Here is a 23701-nt window from a genome sequence, read left to right as displayed (position 1 = left end):
CCTTCTACTTCTGGTCTTTATTGTGTTACGGAGGAATAGCAGGGAAATCTAATAAAATGACCAGTTGGTTATGTGGTTGTTGCAAAAGTCCTTTGTTTATACTGTTCTATAAAATGATCTATTTTGCATTTTAGCAGCGTTCAATTCCAGAACTGGCCTTCAATTTTGATGCAAACAAACAGCAGCGGCAATTAATTGCGGAACTAGAAAATAAAAACAGGTAGGAACAATTATGTCTTTGATACTGCAGCAAATCTGTTGCTAAAGTTGTTTTGAATTGTGGACTAATTTCAGAAAATATTTTTGTGCTCTCGTTCATCGAATATCTTCATAGCAGTATAACAAAAAGATAAATGGAGCTGCCTGATGGGGATATGCATTGGAAACTTGGGAGAAATAACGATTGCCACAAATTTTTTTTAATCACTTTCTTGGAAAGCAGTAACATGTGGCATTGTCATGTTAATTATAGCAGTGAGTAAAAATTAAAAAAGGAAACACTAGCGTTTAAAACACAGTGCTGGAGGAACTCAGCAGGTCAGGCAACATCTGTGGATGGAAATAGACAGACAATGTTTCTGGTCTTGTTTAGTTTGGGAGTAAAATACAGCAGGCAAAAATGCACATGACAAATGCCAGGCTCTTAACAAAAGTGAGAACTAGGGGTCGATTGCGAGAAGTTCAGAGATGAGGAGATGCAAAGAGAGATTATAAAAAATATTGGCGCTACTGAAAAAGGGGAATTCAAATTTATTCTATATTTAAGGATAGGAAGGACAAACCTGGGAACTACAGGCCTGTGAGCCTGGCATCAGTAGTGAGGAGGCCGTTGAAGGGGATTCTTAATTAAAACCAGCAATTTGCCTTCAATCAGCAGCAAAGTGATGGAATATGCGATCGATGATATGATCAAATGGTACCTACTCACCATTACCCTAATCACTAAATCAGCTTGTCTCTAAACCTCATCACAACCTGGATCAATGATAGGTTCTCAAATAAACTATTTGTGAAGGATCATTTTCCTTAGCAGACGGGGTGTTTGGAATTTTAAGATAACAGAGAGAAATTTTTCACTTGGCCTCTTGAAAATCTGAAACTCGCTGTGTAAGGGGTTTCTGCGCCGAGCTTTCGCCCGACCTAAGGTCCCCGTGCCTTGCTCTGATCCCTTGACCAGGCCGTGCACACTGGTTCCCCGTGAGTGGTTCGACCCACTCACCCCTTACGGTTCTGGACACTGGGCTTAGATGCAGGAGCTCTTATAGTGCAGAAAAAATTCAACCAGACCAGATTTCAAAACCAGGGTTTAAATGAAAAGGGCTTTTATTCAGCACTTGGGACTATTGTCCATGAATACTTATTATACAGTTCGATAAGACATATCTATAATACACATCCCGAATACATGAATATCTTTTATTTATTAATCACAAAACGCACAGTTCACAAGACATATACCCGAATACCCTTTTCGCTGAAAACTTAAAAGCACACAGTTCCACGAGACATATATCCGAATACCTTCTTCGCTGAATTCTTGAAACACACACAGTTCCACAAAACATATACACGAATACCCTTTTACTTATGAATTCTTAAACACAGTTCTGCAAGACACATACACGACTGTCAGATGGGGAACGCACGACGCATCGCAACCTTGACCAAACCCTATTTTTAATACACACCCAACGTTTATTCACAACCACCCTCCTCTCTACACTAAACTATGTCCAGGATATGTAGGATTTGAAGTGCATGCTCACCATGGGGTTATTACTGGGGTTACTGGCTGTTCGGTTTTTGCAGTATTTCTTTTCGAGTTGCGTGCCTGTTCCTCTCTCTCGCATCCGTTCTTCTTTCCGACTTTCTTCTTGACTTCAGACTTCGAACCCGGTTTTCTCTGCGCTTCTTGCCTCCTGTCCGTCTTACCTTTTTCACCCAAAGTAGTGGGCAGTTATACTGTTCCTGACCCGTCCTATCTCCCGCCAGATCTTGGAATCCTTTTGTTCAAAAGATATGTATGAGGTTTTATCTTCTGATCTGCCTTATGTTCCGGGATACCGGGGATGGCCAGACGGTGTAAATTGGGATTTCATTGTGAGGTGATGGGTGTTAACTGGTTTCCCATCACCTACCAGGAGTTTTCTATGGGCTATGTGCCCTCTCACTGAGATGAACTATTTAGGTCGGCTTGGGGCATTGTGAGTATGCTGATGTCAGCGCCCCAGTGTCTGGACTCCGACCTGGTTTCGTAGGTTTCTGCATGGCCAATACCCATCCTTTGTTCTGGCCATGGCTTTGCAGAAAACCTCGAGACTGGGATGTAAGGTTTTTACCTTTTTGTGGCTGGTCACGAGGTCCTGCGGCCATTTTAGGACCCACAGATTGTGACATCCTTTGTTAATCTGACCGCAGCCTTTCTCCGCTATCAGCCCCAGTCTCCCGTTTAAAATGTCCAAACTGCAGCTCTTTGGTATTGCGTTGCTTTTCAATGAGGGAAAACTTCTCAAATCTTACAGCTGTTCAAAGGTAATTTGATATTCAATTAAAATGCTGCCATTTGCAAGGTTTAGGGAGTGAATACATTGCAAATTAAGATTAGGCTGAAAGGGCACAATCACTCTTGTGCAAATGGCTGAAAATTGTGATGTAAATATCTGTGATTATCGTACTTAGTGTGATTGCATGTGAAGTGCTAAATCTTTGAGAGAAAATATTCAATTTTTCTAATCTTATTTTTAGGGAGATCCTGCAAGAAATTCAACGTCTCAGGTTGGAACATGAGCAGGCCTCCCAACAGACTCCAGAGAAAGCCCAGCAGAATCCTACCCTGCTGGCTGAACTGAGGCTACTAAGGTGAGACATGGTACATTATATCTCTTGTTAGCTTTTATACTTATAAGGATAAAATAAGTTGTATCTATTTATCTGAAAATCTCTTAAATTCAGTTTTATTTGCTAAATTGACAAAGCTTTGGCACGAAACATGATTCACTGAATGGATTTTGGTGTGTGAGCAGTTTCTGACTTCTCTTGGCTCTCCTTACCTATGACATATCACAGCACCACTATTGATTTTTGATTCATTTCCTTTGGGTTATAGTCTGTAGACAGGCTTGAAAGGTGAGCCACGTCTTTTTATACAAGGGAAAATCCCCAACTTGAATTGTACCTTGCACTACTTGCTCACCAAATAAATTGACCTCATTGAATTGTAGAAATAAATGAACTGCAGATATTGGTTTACAAAAGAAAGGTCCTGACCCAAAACTTCACCTATCCATGTTCTCCAGAGATGCTGCCTGACCCGCTGAGTTATTCCTCCACTTTGTGGCCTCTGCCTGTTCACCCGTCCTCTGAGCAAAAGAATTGCAAGGCCATAAATATCCATGAAAGATCACAGTTATTTTGGTTGTTGATTTATGGAATCAGTGAATCATCAATGTGGAATTAGACTACTTTGGCCGAACATCCATGCTGACCAAGGTGCATCACAGGAAGAAGATATTTAACTCATCATGCCATTGCTTATTTAGTGACTACTAACAAATAAATTAAATAGCATTTGTTTCACGTTGATGCTTGGAACTTGATGTAGTCGCCCCAGTGTTCACTGATGGATTCTCAGTCGCATTCCATAAAATAATTTCAGTTCTCAACTAAACCACAAGATGGAGTAAGGCACCACCAAGATTATCCACTGCAGCTGATTCAAGCCTCCTGCTGGTTGCTTTGTCCATCACATCTCCCATCAATCCCACAATTAGAGAAAGTCAACAACAGGCTGTCCTTGCAAGTGTATGGATAAGAATGGATAAGAATTGATTAGACAGGAAAAATGCTTAAAGAGGTGAACCAAGTCAGTCAAATAATTTTCCTAAAAGTAGGTCCTCAAGAAAAGATATAATAAAAAGGAATTGCAGATGCTGGTTTATACCAAAGATAAACGCAATGTAGACATAAAATGCTGGAGTAACTCAGCGGGACAGGCAGCATCTCTGGAGAGAAGGAATGGGTAACGTTTTGGGTCGAGACCCTTCTTCAGAAGATTTGATAGGTGATGTTTTGGGTCAGGACCTGAAATGAGGAAGAGTCCTGACCCAAAACATCATCTATATATTTTCTCCAGAGATGCTGCCAGAGAGTTCCTCCAGCATTTTGTGTCAATCCTCAAGAACATTTTTTTTTGGTATTTCCTCAGCAGTTATCTGAGAAGAGATCAATTGCTGACACAAAGTACTGGAATAGCATCTCAGTGGGTCAGGCAGCATCTCTGGAGAATATGGATAGGTGATGTTTTGGGTTGGGGCCCTTCTTCAGATTGATTGTCGGGGCTGGTGGAAGAAAGATGGAAGAGAGGGTAGGGGGAGGTCGAAGCCTGGCAGGTAATGTGTAAGAAGGAACTGCAGATGCTGGTTTAAACCGAAGTTAGACACAAAAAGCTGGAGTAACTCAGCAGGACAGGCAGCATCTCTGGTGAGATGGAATGTGTGATGTTTCGGATCAATACTTGACCCGAAACGTCACCCATTTCTTCTCTCCAGAGATGCTGCCTGTCCCGCTGAGTTACCCCAGCTTTTTGTGCCTATCCTGGCAGTTAATGTGTTGATATAGGTGAGGGTGGCATGGGAGTGGAGGTTGATAGACAGGTTGTGGACAAAGTCAACAGTCAACAGAGCTTTATTTGTCATTCGGTACCAAGGTACCGAACGAAATTACAGAGATGCAGGATTGAAGAGTTGCAACTTGTGAAGCTAGAGGAAGAAATGTAGGTAGATGGGAAGGGTACGTCCAGGTGGGGCATAGTCGAGGGATGTGGGTTAGTGGGAAAGATGGGGGAGGATTTGGCGGAGGAAGCGGTCGGGTTGCTGCCTTACAGCGCCAGAGACCCGGGTTCGATCTGGACTACGGATGCTTGTCTGTACGTAGTTTATACCTTCTCCCCATGACCTGTGTGGGTTTTCTATGAGATATTCGGTTTCCTCCCACACTCCAATCACGTACAGGTTTGTGGGTTAATTGGCTTGGCATAAAAGTAAAATAGCCCCTAGTGTGTGTAGGATAGTGTTAATGTATGGGGATCGCTGGAATGTGCGGATTCGGTGGACCGAAGAGCCTGTTTCTGCGGTGTATCTCTAAACTAAACTAAACTAAACTAAATCAATTATGTTATTCTCCTTACCTTCACAAAAAATATATTTGAAGTTTAATTTAATGAACAAAAGAAATGTATTGTTAGATTTGAATTATCGATGGTGCCAGTGTATGCTCAAGGATAGCTAAAAATTCCTTTCAATATAGTTGATCATTTGCCATATTCTGCTGGGTGCTTTATTTTACAAGGATGAATTAAGACTCTCTTTAGATGAATATGAGGAAACACGAAGACTTCTATAAAAATTTAAGAGGTATGAAGGAATGAAGTTGTACATCACAAATGCAGTCTGTGCAAGATCAGGGGTGGCACGGTGGTGCAGCGGTAGAGTTGCTGCCTTTTAGCGAATGCAGCGCCGGAGACTCAGGTTCGATCCTGACTACGGGCGCCGTCTGTACGGAGTTTGTACGTTCTCCCCGTGACCTGCGTGGGTTTTCTCCGAGATCTTCGGTTTCCTCCCACACCAGTTAGTCTGACATCAGTGGTGGGGAAGATGCTGGAGTCAATTATAAAAGACGAAATTGCTGAGCATTTGGATAGCAGTAACGGGATCATTCCGAGTCAGCATGGATTTACGAAGGGGAAATCATGCTTGACAAATCTACTGGAATTTTTTGAGGATGTAACTAGGAAAATTGACAAGGGAGAGTCAGTGGATGTGGTGTACCTCGACTTTCAGAAAGCCTTCGACAAGGTCCCACATAGGAGATTAGTGGGCAAAATTAGGGCACATGGTATTGGGGGTAGGGTACTGACATGGATAGAAAATTGGTTGACAGACAGAAAGCAAAGAGTGGGGATAAATGGGTCCCTTTCGGAATGGCAGGCAGTGACCAGTGGGGTACCGCAAGGTTCGGTGCTGGGACCCCAGCTATTTACGATATACATTAATGACTTAGACGAAGGGATTAAAAGTACCATTAGCAAATTTGCAGATGATACTAAGTTGGGGGGTAGTGTGAATTGTGAGGAAGATGCAATAAGGCTGCAGGGTGACTTGGACAGGTTGTGTGAGTGGGCGGATACATGGCAGATGCAGTTTAATGTAGATAAGTGTGAGGTTATTCACTTTGGAAGTAAGAATAGAAAGGCAGATTATTATCTGAATGGTGTCAAGTTAGGAGGAGGGGGAGTTCAACGAGATCTGGGTGTCCTAGTGCATCAGTCAATGAAAGGAAGCATGCAGGTACAGCAGGCAGTGAAGAAAGCCAATGGAATGTTGGCCTTCGTAACAAGAGGAGTTGAGTATAGGAGCAAAGAGGTCCTTCTACAGTTGTACCGGGCCCTGGTGAGACCGCACCTGGAGTACTGTGTGCAGTTTTGGTCTCCAAATTTGAGGAAGGATATTCTTGCTATGGAGGGCGTGCAGCGTAGGTTCACTAGGTTAATTCCCGGAATGGCGGGACTGTCGTTTGATGAAAGGCTGGAGCGATTGGGCTTGTATACACTGGAATTTAGAAGGATGAGGGGGGATCTTATTGAAACATATAAGATAATTAGGGGATTGGACACATTAGAGGCAGATAACATGTTCCCAATGTTGGGGGAGTCCAGAACAAGGGGCCACAGTTTAAGAATAAGGGGTAGGCCATTTAGAACGGAGATGAGGAAGAACTTTTTCAGTCAGAGGGTGGTGAAGGTGTGGAATTCTCTGCCTCAGAAGGCAGTGGAGGCCAGTTCGTTGGATGCTTTCAAGAGAGAGCTGGATAGAGCTCTTAAGGATAGTGGAGTGAGGGGGTATGGGGAGAAGGCAGGAACGGGGTACTGATTGAGAGTGATCAGCCATGATCGCATTGAATGGCGGTGCTGGCTCGAAGGGCTGAATGGCCTACTCCTGCACCTATTGTCTATTGTCTATTGTCCAAAGACGTACAGGTATGTAAGTTAATTGGCTGGGCAAATGTAAAAAAAAAAAAAATTTTAATTGGCCCTAGTGTGTTATGGATAGTGTTAATGTGCGGGGATCGCTGGACGGCGCGGACCCGGTGGGCCGAAGGGCCTGTTTCTGCGCTGTATCTCTAAATCTAAAAAAATCAGGAACTTTTCTTTACTAGTCCCATTTTCCAAAACTGTTGTTTTAAATTGCATGGCATTTCAAGTGCTTATTTAAATATTTGTTATATTTTGTGAGAGTACCTACATCCACCACTGCTTGAAACGGTGTGTACCAGATTTTAACCACCCTCTGGATCAAAAACATTCTTCTTCAGATCCTCTCTTAATGTCCTATTCCTTACCTTAAACCAATGGCATCTGAAAATAGATACTGCTATTTAGGGGAAAAGTTTCTCACTATCTGCCATGTCTATGCCCTTTATATTTCTGTCTATCTAAATCTGGCCCTCCCTCAGCATTCCCTGCTCCAAGGAAAACAAAACCAGCCTATCCATTCTCTCCTGGCAACTGAAATACCTTCTCATCATCCTTGTCCACTCCCCACACATTGGGGGCAATTTTACCGTGGCCAATTCACCCATAAACCTGCATGTCCTTGGGATGTCGCAGGAAACCAGAGCACCCAGAGAAAACCCACGTGGTCACAGGGGGAACCACCAAACTCCACACAGACAGCACCTGAGTTCAGCATGTCCCCAACAACCCTCACCAACTTCTACAGATGTGCCGTAGAAAGCATGACAGCCTAGTTTGGGAACAGTTTCATCTAAGAATGCAAGAAATCGCAGAGAATTGTGGATGTCGCCCAGTCCATCGAGCAAACCAATCTCCCTTCCATTAACTCCATCTACACTTCACATTGCATCAGCTGGCCCTGCAGCACAATCAAAGACTATTCTCACCCCTGTCACTCCCTCTTCTCCCCTCTCCCATTGGGCAAGAGGTACAGATGTTTGAAAACGTATACCTCCAGATTTAGGGACAGTTTCTTCCTTGCTGTCATCAGGCAACTGAACAGTCCTCTCATCACCTAGAGGGTGGGCCTGACCTATCTATCATACCGGAGACCTTTGAACTATTTTTAATCAGATTTTATTGGACTTTATCTTGCACTAAATGTTGTACCCTTTTATCTATGCACCGTGGACGGTTTGATTGTAATCATGTATCGTCTATTCTTTGACTGGATAGTACACAAGGAAAAACGTTTCACTTTGCCTCGGTACAGGTGACATTAAAAAACGAAACTAAATGTCTCGACCCGAAACGTCACCCATTCCTTCCATCTAGAGATGCTGCCAGTCCCGCTGAGTTATTCAGCATTTTTTGTCTATCTTTGGTGTAAACCAGGATCTGCAGTTCCTTCCTAAACTAAATTGTAAACACTATAAGAAAAGCAGCAGGTCAACTGTGAAGAACTGTGTGGTGATCTGAAAAAAATAATGTTTCGAGATAAACCCATGTCAAAAATAGAAGTGGGAAAGCAAATTTCTGAGTACACCCAAAGAAAATGACTGTGGGTCAGGGGGGAAGAGCAGCAGCAGGTTGAGATGGTGGCAAAAACATGGACTAATCCCACAGAGAGATAGTCTGTGGGCTTCACTGGGGCTTATTTCAGGATAATATTTGTGAGATGGATGTTGGTCATTCATTCATAATCAGTGTCCCCAACAGGACTGGTGGATACTGCACTTAGTGAGAATTAGATTTTCAGGTTGATTAAGACACCAATGTAAGAATCACTGCCCAGTGATATGATCAGTGCAAATCAATATTTCAGCTTAACATGAGGTGAGGCACACTTTGCATCAATTCTGGCAGGAGACAGAACACTGACTCGATAGAGATCAAGATAAATTGAGATTATTTTAATTGATGGAAGAATTCCTTGAGGGTTGAGAAATGCAACACGACCCTGATTTGGCAAGAGGATATTTTCTTCCTTGTGTTTTAGTGATTGACGTGGCTTCTCCACCCAAACTCTCATCTGCTGGATTTCTGTCATTCCTGAATAGTGCTCGGCGTCCAATCCAATTCCTGTTCTAGGTCATTGTGCATGATGTCTGGATGTTTCTCAATTCTTCTGTGACCTAATTCCACTCATTACCCCCCACCCCCCCACCTTTTCAACAAATTAGTTTATTCATAGTTGCACTAATTTCACTGCAAAGATGTTTTGGTTCATTTTATAAAATTGCAAATTTGGGTCTTATGTAGACATATTCCTGTATTCATTGTCATTTGGGTCAATCCCAGCAGTGTACGTCGTGTTGCCTCTGTACCATGATTAATTCAACTAGCTCCCTTCTTTGCACAGGAGTATGCTTCAGGCCACATAAATGCAGGCTCCTGACGTTCAGCCTGAATATTGTGTCTTTCACACGTATCCTATTGTCCCCTTCAATCATTCGGTGGTTAGACTCAGCATTTTAGAAGACTTAGCTAAAATAAAGCATTTGATTTGTCTGGCCAAAAGAAATGCACGTGCAACCAATATTGCACCTAATTCACTCAGTACAACTTGCATTCTGTAAAACAATTAATGTAGCTCCCACCTGGTGCTTGTGTCTCTTCTTGGCTTGAATCAAATTTCATCAAATGTTTCTCCAATATATTAATCTCCAGTCTGATAAAAATCTATTTGACAGCTTTTTGCATGAAAGCTTCAATTACCCCAATAGTGTCATTCTGCATCCAAATATGAAATTCGATGACACATACGCTTTTACCAAGTGTTTGCATTCAAGGATCTCCCAACATATTTGGGTGTGAGATATGCATTACTTGTTCAGACAACCAATAAGTTAGTTTTGGTCTTGCAGACATTCCTTAAAATAATAACTTTAATTACTTTTAACCTCATTGGTTATTCCTAACCTGTTGTATTTTGCCTTAAAATCTCAATTTACATATAAAACTTTTCAAATTAGTCACAGAGAAAATATGCCGATTACTGAGAAATGTGGCGTGTTGCATTTTGGAAAGAGTTAACAAGGGTAGGACCTACACAATGAATGGCAGGGCTCTGGAGAGTGTTGTAGGCCAGAGGTATCCAGGAGTGCAGATATATAGTTTGTTGAAAGTGGCACCAGAGGTAGATATGGTGGTCATAAAGGTTTTTGGCACATTGGCCTTCATCAGTCAGAAATTGAGGCCACATTTAGAGTAGTGTGTTCAGTTCTGGGCACAATGTTATAGGAAAGACGTCAAGCTGGAAAGGGTATAGAGAAGATTTACGAAGATATTGCCAGGACTCGAGGGCCTGAGCTGTAGGGAGAGGTTGAGCAGGCTGGGATTCCCTTCCTTGGAGCAGAAGATGATGATGGGTAACCTTTTAGAGGTGTATAAAATTATGAGAGGAATAGGTCGGGTCGATGCACAGAGTCTCTTGCCCAGAGTGGGGGATCGAGAACCAGAGGACATAGGTTTAAGGTGAATAGGGATTTAATAGGAATCTGAAGGGTAACTTTTTCACACAGACGGCGGTGGGTGTATGGAAAGAGCTGCCAGAGGAGGTAGTTGAGGCAGGGACTATCGCAACATTTCAGAAACAATTAGACGGGAACATGGATAGGACAGGTTTAGAGGGATACGAGCCAAACGCAGGCAGGTGGGACTGGAGTAGTCAGGACATGTTGGTCGTGTGGGCAAGTTGGACCAAAGAGCCTGTTTCCACACTGTATGACTCTATCCCAAAAGTTTAATTGTCCTTTTCATGAACAAAGACGTTCCGTTTTCATTCCCATTGTGACCACGATTCCAAAGTGACATGGCATTTCTTGAAGATAAATGTTACAAAGATTTAATTTTTAACCAAAAGACAATGGGTACAAATATGGCTTTAATATGGGTTTAAATATGGATTTAAATATGGCTTCACTAGATGGAGCTCTTAAGGATAGCGGAGTCAGAGGGTATGGGGAGAAGGCAGGAATGGGGTACTGATTGAGAATGATCAGTCATGATCACATTGAATGGCGGTGCTGGCTCGAAGGGTCGAATGGCCTACTCCTGCACCTATTGTCTATTGGCTACTTAAAAAGAAAAAAAACTGCAGATGCTGGAAATCTGAAAAATAAATACATTGCGGGAAACTGGTCAGGCAATAATTATGGAAAATTAAGTAGACCTTTTCACAGATGTTGTTTAATCTGATGAAAGTTTCCAGCAATTTTTTTTAATTAAATAGTAACAATTGGGAAATTAATTTGCTTTGGATTTCAACATTTTGTTGACTGCAGTTAATGTAAGAACATGATTAACTTAAGGTTAAGGACTGGATTGGTTGAAGTGCACCAGGTCAGCTGGAGACTACGAGATGAAAATTAGCTTTATGATTAATCTAGAAACTTTGATCAGAGCTGCTTCTATCAACTGTTTTTTAATTGTGTTTTGTTTTCTGTAAGTGCCTTTTTCAACAGGAATGACAGTCTTATCCTTTTTTTAAATCATTATTTTTTATTTTACACCAGAAATCAGGGTATTTTTGGGGGGTTTAGTTGGACTGTTTTGGGAACAGCCTTTTTTATCGGTCCAAATATTATGAGTCTTTGTATTTTGGTAAGATGCAGCAGAGCAGTGATTAATTCCATCTGTATTTTGTCACAAAGGAACAGCCGACCACCAACTAACTAACAATGTTTTGTGTGTATATTCATGTGTGTGGCTGTGGGAATGTGCATGTGTGCCCCACACATATGCACAACTGGGCAGGTAACGGAAATATTTATTTACTTAAATCAGGCATGAGTCCAATTTGCCAATCTGCTATTATCTGTCCTAGATTGCATTTCAGAATGATGGAAACACATGGTGGCAAATTATGGTGGCAATTTTTATAAAACTCCTTTTGGAATCGAAGACAATAATCTGATTGAATTCTTGGTTGTAATTTATGATAAACTATTGTACATTAAAATATCTCTTTCCCAAATAAGTTTTAAATGTTAGTCATTTTTGGAGTATGTTGAGAGGATCGCACTCAAATTGCCCCAATATGGGTAATTTTGTTCTCAATTAGGAACTACCTCACTATTCATACTTCAGCCAGTTTGGCTTACGACAGCAGATTTTTCTCAGAAGAACTGATCCTCATGAATAAATAACTAACCAGACAATTCTCCACATTCTAAAATCTGCTGGTATACAGATGAGAAAGTCTTTTTCTTCCTTTTTCTGTGTGATTGTTCGTATTTGATTTTTTTTTTTAAGGGTCTCTTTTTGAAGTTGATCTAAACCTGTGCATCTGCAGCATGTAAAACCATCTGCTTAAAAAGCATCATTTATGAAGTGTTACTCTTGGTTATCAATAAACAGAAATTAATGAGGTGCACCAATTTTAATCTCATTCTATTGGCGCTGAATAAGTGTAAAGAGCACTCCAAAATAATGCACGTAATTTCTTGGTACAATCCATCTTCAGTGAATAAATTTTCATCTAACGGTATAGCCATGTTTGACAAGAGGCTTTGTTTCTGTCTGTGTTGCAGTGGAGTGCTGAAGCTGCTTTTTGATGCACAGTCTTGTTCTGAACCCAGACAGTCTGAGTGCTTGAATTCCCCAGTGTTTTTCGAGAGAGACGGGGCTTAATTTCTTTGTCTGTTCATTCAATAGGCAAAGAAAAGACGAGCTAGAGCAGCGGATGTCAGCCTTGCAAGAGAGTCGTCGTGAGCTGATGGTGCAGCTTGAAGGACTAATGAAGCTGCTGAAGGTAAGAAATGTTCCCTGCTACTTTATAGACATCTGAATCCTTCATCTCCTTTAAGGATCGAATATTTTATTCCACTGGTTTATTCTTCTGCTCTGGCTTTGTCCTTGACTTTCATGTAATTCATTTATCAATTAATTACATTATAATTTCAAAAATAAAAATGTACACTATTTAAGTTTGTATTTTTGTATACTCTATCATGAATTAAACCTCTTCAGCCAACCAAAAAGAATTTGCTTCTGGGGAATTATGGTGTCATAAAAAGGTGGGACAAGATTCACAGGCTGTCAGAGTCCTGCTCCCTTGTTTTGAGCTTCCGAAACACCGTTGTGCAGTCACAGGCGATGTAGGAAGTAGATCTGATGGAGAGTATCAGCCAGAGTTCTTTAGACTGTGTACTATAAGTTGTGAGAAGAGCTGTCTGGAAGTGTTTGCTCCTGACCAGAATGGGACAAGAAAAAAGAACACATTTTTAAAAAAAAGATTGCATTTTTGCCTAAATCCTGCATCTTCATACCATGTTGAACCTTATTTTGCAAAATTTTGTATGACTGTATGCAGCTGTTTTTTTAATTAAAATCAGGAATATGAAATACCAGTAAGAGTTTTGACCTCCTGAATCTACATCAATTCAGATATGATTTCAGAAATACAAATGTATTGGACTACGTGTTAATATGGGTTGGAAATCGTGTCTCATGAATGTGATAGAGATTTTTGAAGAGGTCATGAAAAGGATTAATGAAGGCAGGGCTGTGGATGATGTTGACATGGGCTTTAGTAAGGCCTTGGACAAGTCCCCGTGCAGTAGGCTGGTCTGGAAGATTAATTCAAATAGAATCCAAGGTGAGCTAGCCAATTGGATTCCAAATTGATTTAGAAGAAGGAATCAAATGGTAGTTATTTAACTGATTGGTAACCTGTGACCAGGAAGAGGCTGCAAGGGTTGATGCTGGGTCCACTGGTTTTTGGTACCTACATTAGTGATTTGGTTGACAATGTAATTAATAGTGCTAGTAAATTTGCAGGTGACTCCAAAATTGGTGGTGTAGTGAACAATGAGGAAGGATGTATAAATTTACAACCATTTCTAGATCATTTGGGAAGGCTGGCCAAGGAAGGGCAAGTAGAATTTATCTCTGACAAACGTGAGGTGCTGTAAGGGCAATTTTGGTATTGGACAGGAACTTGCAAAAGTTGATTGTAGTAAGTTGTTGGCAGACAAAGGGATGTTTGGAAAGTGAGATGCTTTTAAAAGTGTGATATTGAGAGTTCAAGGTATGCATGTTCCTATTAGAGTGAAGGGCATGGCAATAAGGCTTAAGGAACCTTAGCTGATGAACGAAATTGAGACTCTGGTCAGGGAAAAGGAGGCAGCATGGATCAGCTCTAGGCAGCTGGGAGAAAGTGTATCCCTAGAGGAGTATTGAAGATTAAGGAGCAGACTAAAGAAAGAATTCATGAAGGCAAAAGGGAGCATGGGATAGCTCTGGCAGACAAGCTTTCAGAGAATCCGAAGTGATTTTGTAAATTTTTTAAGGATAACGAGTAACTAGAGAGAGAATATGCCCCCCAAACACCAATGTGGTCATATATGTATGGAGCCACTGGAGGGAAAGATCCTCAATGAATATTTATTTTGTTTTTACCAATAGTTCTTTATTTATTATCACATGTACCAATGTACAGTGATTTTTTTTTTGCATACAGTTCAGTAAATTATCGCTGTATGAATGGTGTTTGCCATCACAAATAAGCACAATAAGATCAAAGTGTAGAGAAATAGTCTACTGAAACCATATACAATACTCACAAGGCTTTGGCATTTTTTTTTTCAAAGTCCAAGTTGCTTTAAGTGCAGCTGGCCAGAAAGGCCCATTGTTCTGGTGATGTTGCAGAGTCAGTCGGCATGGCCAAGCGAAGCTGGAGGCATCCTCCACCACTCTGTGTCACTACAGGCCGTGTCCTGTCTGCACGCTCGGTCTCCTGGAGCGTCGACGCCCGATACAGTTGAGCCCCAGGCTGCTGTGGAGCCTCCAGCCATCACCTTGATCTGACAACTTGTTGTCCCCGCTCTTTGCCCGATCTATTTGCCTTGAGGGCACAGCAGTTAAATCTCTGGTTCTCTTACCCTTGTTCTTGCCGATTATCTTCCACCAACTTCTCCGTCCCCTCGGGAACCAGCAGAAGCCCGGCTCGGCGGCTTCGCTCCTCAGGGCAGGTTTCCAGGTTCCGCGGCTGCCAAGCCAGCCAGCTATCAGGAGGGAATAGCTGTGGCACCACAGTCTGCCGCACGCCACATTGACAACGATATCTACACAATTACATGCCACGGAGAAAGACATGAAACTTGGGACTGTTCATGGAAATGTCCGTAACACTGTCAACTCTCCCGGGCCTGACCAGATACATTCAAGGACACTGTAAAGCTAGAGAATAAATTGCAGGAGCCCTGACAGAAATATGGAATCATATCATGATCTATATTAAAAAAAACAACAGTACTAATTTGTATGTGACTATTGGCAGCTACTTGGTCCTCTTACCGAAGGAAGGATAGGATAGCAATCCAAAAGAGCTTCACTGGGTTAATTCCTGGGATGAAAGGGTTGTCCTGTAAAGATAGGTTTAACGGGTTGGGTCAATATTCCTTTGAGTTTGGAAGAATGAGGGGATAACTTATTAAAGCGTGTAAGATCTGAAGGGGGCAAATGACAGAATTAATTTTGCGATGTTTCCACTGTTGGGAGAACCTCAATCATGCAGACATAGTTTCATGATAAGAGGTCAGTCGTTTAAAATTGAGGTATGCAGAAATTTCTTCACGTAGTGCCGAGTGAATATCTGGGGTTCTGTACCTTTGAGAGTTGTGGAGGTGCCTTTAGAAGTATTTAAAGTGGAAGTAATTTGAACAAGACATTGAGGGCTATGGGGATGTGGTGCAGGGATAGAACTGAGTCCTGGGCTGGATCATCCATGATTATATTGGATGGTGGGACAGGCTTGAAGGAGCCTGGCAGCCTATTCCTGCCCTTTCTTCCTTGTCTTCTTGTACTTATATTACTGCTTCATACCAGAAAACCAGCTGTTTCTTTTTAATAGCCAGTTTGACTTATTCGTGAACATAAACATTTTAATCAGTTTATGAGTGAAATTGGCTTTGATATATGCATTGAAAGATTTATTTTTTGAAAAATCTGTTCATAGAAATGTCAGCTAATCTTAACTCATGTTAGCAATGTTGCAGAGAAATACTCTATAATGTAGAGTGTAGGTTTTTAAATTTGATTTAATTCTTCTAAAAATAGAGAATGTAATGGAAACTAGCTTCCTCTTGGAATTTCTTTCTACTTTTGATCAATGATTCTGACTGTTTATGACTTTTCATCTGTCCATTTGCAATGTTATCTACACAATTTCTCTGTTATGCGGATCTCTTTACTCAACAAAGTCACTTTTTTCGATGCAATTTGCTGATTTTTTTCGTAGTTATATTTTTATACATTTATATGTCATAAATTAATTCAGGGTGTGTTTCTCTGCTATATAATTCCATGACTCCATTACTCTATAATGATATTTACAATTTTTCTCTGACTCAAATGACTGATTTCTCTGCTTGCTTCTGACTCAAATATAGTCATCCCATTTTTAAATACATAGACATAGATATAGAAAATAGGTGCAGGAGGAGGCCTTCAAGCCAGCACCGCCATTCATTGTGATCATGGCTGATCGGCCACAATCAATAACCCGTGCCTGCCTTCTCCCCATATCCCTTGATTCCACTAGCCCCTAGAGCTCTATCTAACTCTCTCTTAAATCCATCCAGTGATTTGGCTTCGACTGCCCTCTGTGACAGAGAATTCCACAAATTCACAACTCTCTGGGTGAAAAAGTTCCTTCTTTATGTTATTTTGTTTGTAAAGTGATTTTTGAAAAATTGCTAAAGCACTGTTTCTGTTTGGTGTGTCATTACATGTACTATAAAACCCCATGACATTTATTAAAACATCCATGTGCAACTGATGGTCTCCACATGTTAATACAATGTTTGGGCTTTTGGGTCTACAAAGAATATTTGCATGGTAGATGTGAAAGATTTTCTGTTGCTTTCACGATTATATTTCCATATGAACGTGTCGCATATTACAGGTTAGTTTGCTGGTTTGTAGTCTGGCATCACTGTACAAAATATTGGCAAGATTTTCCCCTTTTGGCAGTTCCTCTCCATGTCCAGATTAATTCAGTCAATCACTCTCAGTACCTGCATGCGGGTTCCAGCTAAACAAAATCAGTTTTGTCTCAGTGCAGGGATTGCATCTCATCCATTCAAGTATAATTAGTTTTACTAGCTATGGAATGAGGAAGGCATGTCATTTTTCACCAATGATAAATAGAAGTATCGTATTCATGAGAGTTATGAGAAACATCCCGTATGCCTCATCCAGTTACTGAAGAGGTAAAATAATAAGGATGAAGAAAGAATGAAGGATAAATATGAGAAAGGTTACTGGGATAATTTCAATGCTTTGTGAAATAGTGGTGGGGGGGTGGGGTTGTTGTGGACAAGGAGTGAAAATATCATTATTGCAAATAGAAAAAACTTCCCAAATTTTGAAGGAAACGTGTAAATGACTCCAACTCCCTTGGTATATCAAGCATTCTTGGTGACTAATTCAATCCTTCATTGCATTTGTATTGATTTTTGCTGGAGTTGAGAAGAGAATTTAAAAAAGTTGTAGAATCCTGTTTACTTTCTAATAACCTTTCTCTTTTCTCATGTTTTGTTTCTCTTTTTGCAAATGCTGACTTGTTTAGGATGAGGAACAGAAGCAGGCAGTAAGTTGAACTAAACCTTATATTGCTGAGTGTTTAAATTCTGTGCATGAAGGTAAAATGCAAATATATTTTTCTGGAGATGACCGTGAAGAGTGAGGGTGTTTTTGTGTGGGCATATGTATGTGTACAACACGGGTGGGTGTGAGTTCACCCGCCTAAGTATCAACATCCTGTGCCTTATATCTATGCCAGCAACCAAGCATAACAGCAGTAAATGAAGATTGTGTGTGGATGAATGCACCAAATTGTTCATCACTGGCTTTTAATCCATTATATCCATGTTTTAATCAGTCATTCTTCAATTGGACTATATAAATGACACAAGATGCTACAGCACAGAAGGAAACCACTTGTCCTGCATGTGTCCAAGCCAGCAATTGAAGAAGCTATTCAATTAATTGCACTATAATGCTCTTTTTCCAGAGCCCTGCAAATGTCATTCTTTATGATCCATCCAATGCTTTTCCTCAGGCAATATTTTTGGTGGTGATTAATTGACACATAGAAACATAGAAAAATAGAAAATAGGTGCAGGAGGAGGCCATTTGGCCCTTCGAGCCAGCATCGCCACTCATTGTGATCATGGCTGATCATCCACAATCAGTAACCTGTACCTGCCTTGTTCCACGAGCCCCTAGAGCTCTATCTAACTCTCTTTTAAATTCAACCAGTGAATTGGCTTCCACTGCCTTCTGTGGCAGAGAATTCCACAAATTCACAACTCTCTGAGTGAAAAAGTTTCTTCTCACCTCAGTTTTAAATGGCCTCCCCTTTATTCTTAGACTGTCCCCTGGTTCTGGACTCTCCTAACATTGGAAACATTTTTCCTACATCTAGCTTGTCTAGTCCTTTTATAATTTTATACATGTCTATAAGATCCTCTCTCATCTTTCTAAACTCCAGTGAATACAAGCCCAGTCTTTCCAATCTTTCCTCATATGACAGTCCCTCCATCCCAGGGGTTAACCCTATGAACCTACGCTGCACTTCCTCAAATTAGGAGACCAAAACTGCACACAATACTCCAAATGTGGTCTCACCAGGGCCCGATAAAACTGCAGAAGGACTTCTTTGCTCCTGCACTCAAATCCTCTCGTTATGAAGGTCAACATGCCATTAGCTCTCTTCACTGCCTGCTGTACCTGCAAGCCTACTTTCAGTGACTGGTGTACATGGACACCAAGGTCTCGTTGCACTTCCCCTTTACCTAATCTGACACCATTGAGATAATAATCTGCCTCCTTATTTTTGCCGCCAAAGTGGATAACCACATTTATCTACATTATACTGCATCTGCCATGCATCTGCCCACTCACTCAACCTGTTCAAGTCACCCTGCAACCTCCTAACATCATCTTCACACTGCCACACAGCTTTGTGTAGACCAAGTGTTGACACTAGACCAAGAGGACCCATTGGGCCCATTCCTCGTTGAGTTCCCATTGTGACTTGGGTAAATTGCGTTTTTTTTCTTTTAAATAAATTGCTTTAAAAAAAAAAAAAATGAATCTCAATGAAATAAAGATCATATGTAAAATAAAGAGGCCGAAATGGATCCGAAGCCCACTCCCCTCTCCCTTCCCCCCAAGCCCTCCCCTCCCTCCCCACCCCTACTCCCCCTCTCCCCCCATCCCCACTTGCTCCCCCTCCCCTTCCTCACCTCCCCTCCCCCTCCACTGCCGCCTCCCCCACCCCAACCTCCCCCCCACCACTCACCGACCCCATCCCCTCTCAACATCAACGGGCCCCAACTGTGGAGGTGCGGACCCGTTGGCCCATTCCTCGTAGAGGGGGGACTGGGAAGGGGAGAGGGTGCCACTCACCTCGGCCCCGTGGCGCCAGCGCTGCAGCCAGAGTGAGCCGTGGACCCAAAGCCTCTTCTGTATTTGTCTAGCACCCTCACCTCACCCACTCAATCCCCCTTATCCCCCTCTTCCCCCCCCCACTTCATCCTCCTACCCCTCCCCCACCACTTCCCCTCCCCCTACCCCTACTCTCCCCCTCCCCCTCCACTCTCTCCACCCCCACTGACCCCCTCCCCTTCCCCGTCCACTCCCCCTCCCCTAAAATTGTAGTGCTATTATGTCATGGGGGCCCAAATACATTGCTGATAACAAATATATATAACATATATATATATGTATACACATCATAACAAATAACAAACAAACACAGAGTTTTAGTAATATATATAGATAGTTGGCCAGTTGTTGCTCCTCAGCCATCTTTATATCTTTTATGAATTGATGCCTTTGCTCCTGAATTTTTTTTTCCATATGGGATATGGGAATATTGTTAACAGCTTTCTTCTGAGGAAAGCCCATGGGATCTCATTCCGATCCCACACATGATGGGATCAGCAGTAAAGATCCCAAAAGAGTTTATCCCATTTTGCATTTGGAACCAGGAATCTTGAAATATGGTGTTCTTTTGCATTTGTGAAAGTAGTTATACAGTGCATGGAATAACTTAAGAAATACATACAAGACTTCTCAGTCTTGGTTCACATTGTTTGCCTCAGAAGGAGAAGGCTGGTGGTTTTGAAAGTTATTTTAAGGAGTTAGTTTCTGATTGAAGAGCAACTGTTCTTGGTAATAATCGCAGCAAGATGCAGAGGAGATGTCAGATTCTCAAGACGTTCTGGGCAAAGAAATGCTGTGCAGATGGAACACACTTTGCCTGAATCCAGAAGGAACCAAGACAATGTGGAAATGATAAAGCAGTAAAGGCAAACCATGCAGTTTCTTATTAATACAAAATGCCAAATCAAGGCTGCTGGTGATAGAAGTGGAACATGAACCGAACTGCGTGGTAGAAAACTGTTAGAGAAATATTCAAGTGGAGATATGCCAAATAAATGCATGAAGCATTCTCTGTGAGCACAGAAGGAAGTAATGATGAAATAAATGAATGCAGTCCAAGTGATGGTGACCAAAGTTCTATGTTTGTGTGCTTGAACACTAGAATGAATTGAGTGTCCTGGAGGCCCTTGCTGGATGAGTGAGAGAAAGTGGGAGAGTGGGACAGGGTTTTAGACATTAGGCATAGGTCAACAGTGAAGCAGATTGGGTAAATGGACAGAAATGCAGGTTATTTCATGTAGCTAATGTACATTTCAAAACAGATGATAATAAGAATCATGATAGGACAATTGTTCAACCATGGATTGCATGTTTGGGCAAAGTTATTGAAAGGCGACTTCCAACTTGCCAGGATGGATTAGAATTTTTGTGAAGGATACTTTTGGAGTTAAAAATTAATCCAGTTAATCTTATTGAACAAATGGGCAAGGAATGCAAACAAGCAGGGTTGCTGTTGAACCTGATGTAAGTAGTAACCAAGAAATAATGAAGTGTGCAATATTTAATTATCATCTTGGCACTTGTAATCACAAAATGTTACAAAGTCTATAAGGTTCAACTTATGCAGAAAGATACAGTCTTGGGGAAGGTTAAAAGAGTTACGGAAAGCAGAATGGACCATAAAAATTAGAGGACAAAGAGCTTAGAAATAAAGTTAATAATCATTAGATATCCTGTGCACAACAAACACATGGGAAAACAAGGTAACAAAGATTTTAGTTAGATAATGAAATTAAAACAGCAGGGAATTGTCCAGCATTGCTTTAAGTATATGTAAACCAAGCCGTTGGAAAATAAAACAATCAGTAGAAAGATGATGCGTTGAATGATGAAGCAAATATTATAAATTAGTTCTTTAATGTGTCATAGGCATCTTCTCAGCATGAATGTTAATGACTTGGAGAAAACTAAAACATTTATAAATATTAGATTTGACTGAGAAAGTGAAGTCAAAACAAGATCAGATATCTGGATGGATGACAAAATTACAGAAAGATATCAATAAAAACATTAGGTGCACTACAAACTTTAGTACAATTCTAAGTATCATCAAGGATGGAAATAGTTCTAAAGATTAGAAAATATTTTAAAGAAAGGGTTCAGAGAGCATCTGTGCATTTATCCTATGAGCTTAATATTTAAATAAAAATTGTCAGTTGGCTGCATGAGAAAGGGGACTATTGAAATGACTTAGTTATTTATAGTATGACAAAGGAGTCAGAATAAATGTTGAATCGATGTCTTATTTCAAAGTCTATAAGGTCTGTGAGGAACCATGTTAATCCAGCATGCTCGGGTTGGTGGTGAACCAGCGGATTTTCAGACCATTGCATGTTATTGTAATCAGCAGTGCAACAAACTTGGAATTTACTTATTTTTAGATGTTGAGTTAAGGGGAGCATAGGAACCAAGCCCCTAGTGAATTTCAAGGAAGCACGGGAACCAAGGTCCCAGTAAAGGAAGCACAGGAATGAGTTCCCAATGAGCCAGATTCCAAACCACCAAGATTTCAGATTTTTTTTGTTGGACAAATTATTGTTGTAATAGTCCTGTTTTTTATGATAGTAAAAGTATTGTATACATGATAGGAGTCTTTTCTTAATATAGTGCAAACTTGATTTATCCACAAGGTTGGTAGGAATGCTCGAGTTGAGAGCCTTTCGAGATGTCCTGATAAGTAATCGAACCACAGAGAAACTGGTGTCAATGAATGGAGTACTATCGCAGTGCAACTAAGTTATTATCAAGAGTGTTTTGCGTCAGTAAGACCATTTCAGCACACATAAATTATTTAAAACAAGGGAAGGAGCTGCCTTAATTTGGAAAAAAGCTGCAGAGGGGGGTGAGGCTATTTCCGGCAGGAAACGGCAAACTTTCCAAGATCTTTCTCAGGAATTGGGTCTCAAAGTCACCTGCAACAAAAAGTGGCTCCAGAGCTTATTTCATAAAGTCAGAGGCACAACATTAGCCATCTTCCAGTCTTCTGTTCCCCTGACCGCATCTTATGATGATTCATATATCTCAGCCAGGACTCCTGCAATTCCTTCTCTCATTTTCGACAGTGTTCTTGGATATAACTGATCAGGCCCTGGAGATTTATCTGCCATCATTATTAAAGCAACTCCCTTTGTTACCTGCTACCTCCATCTCGGCTGTAACACCTGAACCCAGGAGCATTAAGCTGCCAGTCCTGTCCCTTCTCCAGTTTGTAGTGATTATGAAAAATGGTATGTTCATATAGTTCTGGTCATATGTTTTTTTTGTCTACTTAGGATTTCAAATTTAATATCTTAAAATTGTTAATTTCTATTTACAGTGCTGCCTGTGATCTTCCCGATGCTAAAAGGTTGATGCTGAGCCCAGCTTTGTGATCAAGGGCTTTACACGAAATAATCTCTTACATTAAAATATTTATTTATGAAAAGTCTCATTATCCAATGGATAATTATTTTGTACTTTTTTGAAGTATGCACTTAACTCATGAGCACATTGTATGTGTACTTACAGCGTTATCATTTTTGCACAGACTATCATGTTTTCCTGACAGCAGATGTCCATCACTTCTCTTGAAGTAGATGATGTGATGTTTACATAGATTGCTCCAAGATTACTTAAAGCTGCGGGTCACTCAAATGAATCACAAAATGTGTCTTTTCTTCAAACAAAATGGGGAAATAGACTGATCTGGCACTTCTTACTAAAGCATCCTAAAACTGAGGCAGAGGCTTGGCTGGAAATTGAACCATTAATGTTGGTTTGTTTGTTTTATGCCAACTTGGATTTCAATGTTTTATAGCTTCAGAATTCCTTGCTTTTTTTCTTTTCTGATTTATTTTCTAATTCCAAGGGTCTTCACAATAGCTTTTTACTGATAGAGCCTTTCATTTTCTCTAATTTTCTCATTCCTTCTGTCCTTGGCTTGGAGTGTCTAACATACCTTACTGGCTTCAAGACTAGCTTGTTTTGATAGTTTGTAGTGAAAGGATCTCTTCCTTTCTGTCACAAATATGGTTCTATACTTCTGTGTTATTGCTTATTTCGAAATTAAACTTTTTAATCAATTCTGGTCACATGATACATTTTGCTTATTTAAACAAATACATTAGTTCTGGAGCTCCATCGCTATAAACTCTAAATAAAAAAATCATAGTGGAGAGAGGAAAATGGACACAAGCATAAACTAAGGAGAAATATAATTTAGAAATGTATATGGTGGTGGTTACTTTGAGCACA

At 40.8% G+C, this 23701-nt stretch overlaps 1 protein-coding gene across 14 annotated transcripts in view; it reads left to right on the top strand.

Moving 5' to 3' along the window:
* Window positions 1-23701, top strand: part of dtnba (dystrobrevin, beta a) — a 335231-nt gene that overhangs the window by 265710 nt on the left and 45820 nt on the right. For 9 of the 14 annotated variants that reach the window (XM_078399376.1, XM_078399375.1, XM_078399378.1 and 6 more), the window contains 4 exons: window positions 135-220; window positions 2746-2859; window positions 12668-12764; window positions 17586-17606. In XM_078399376.1, the coding sequence (XP_078255502.1) occupies window positions 135-220; window positions 2746-2859; window positions 12668-12764; window positions 17586-17606 (318 nt within the window). Of the gene's footprint in view, window positions 1-134; window positions 221-2745; window positions 2860-12667; window positions 12765-17585; window positions 17607-22784; window positions 22846-23701 lie in introns of those variants that run through there. The other 5 variants (XM_078399385.1, XM_078399381.1, XM_078399386.1 and 2 more) reach the window with 3 other exon arrangements.

This window comes from Rhinoraja longicauda, chromosome 5, assembly GCF_053455715.1.
Source record: "Rhinoraja longicauda isolate Sanriku21f chromosome 5, sRhiLon1.1, whole genome shotgun sequence".
In the NCBI taxonomy this organism is placed as follows: Eukaryota; Metazoa; Chordata; class Chondrichthyes; order Rajiformes; family Arhynchobatidae; genus Rhinoraja; species Rhinoraja longicauda.
Note: the sequence above shows the minus strand (reverse complement) of the source record. Positions and strands in the feature narration are given on the sequence as shown.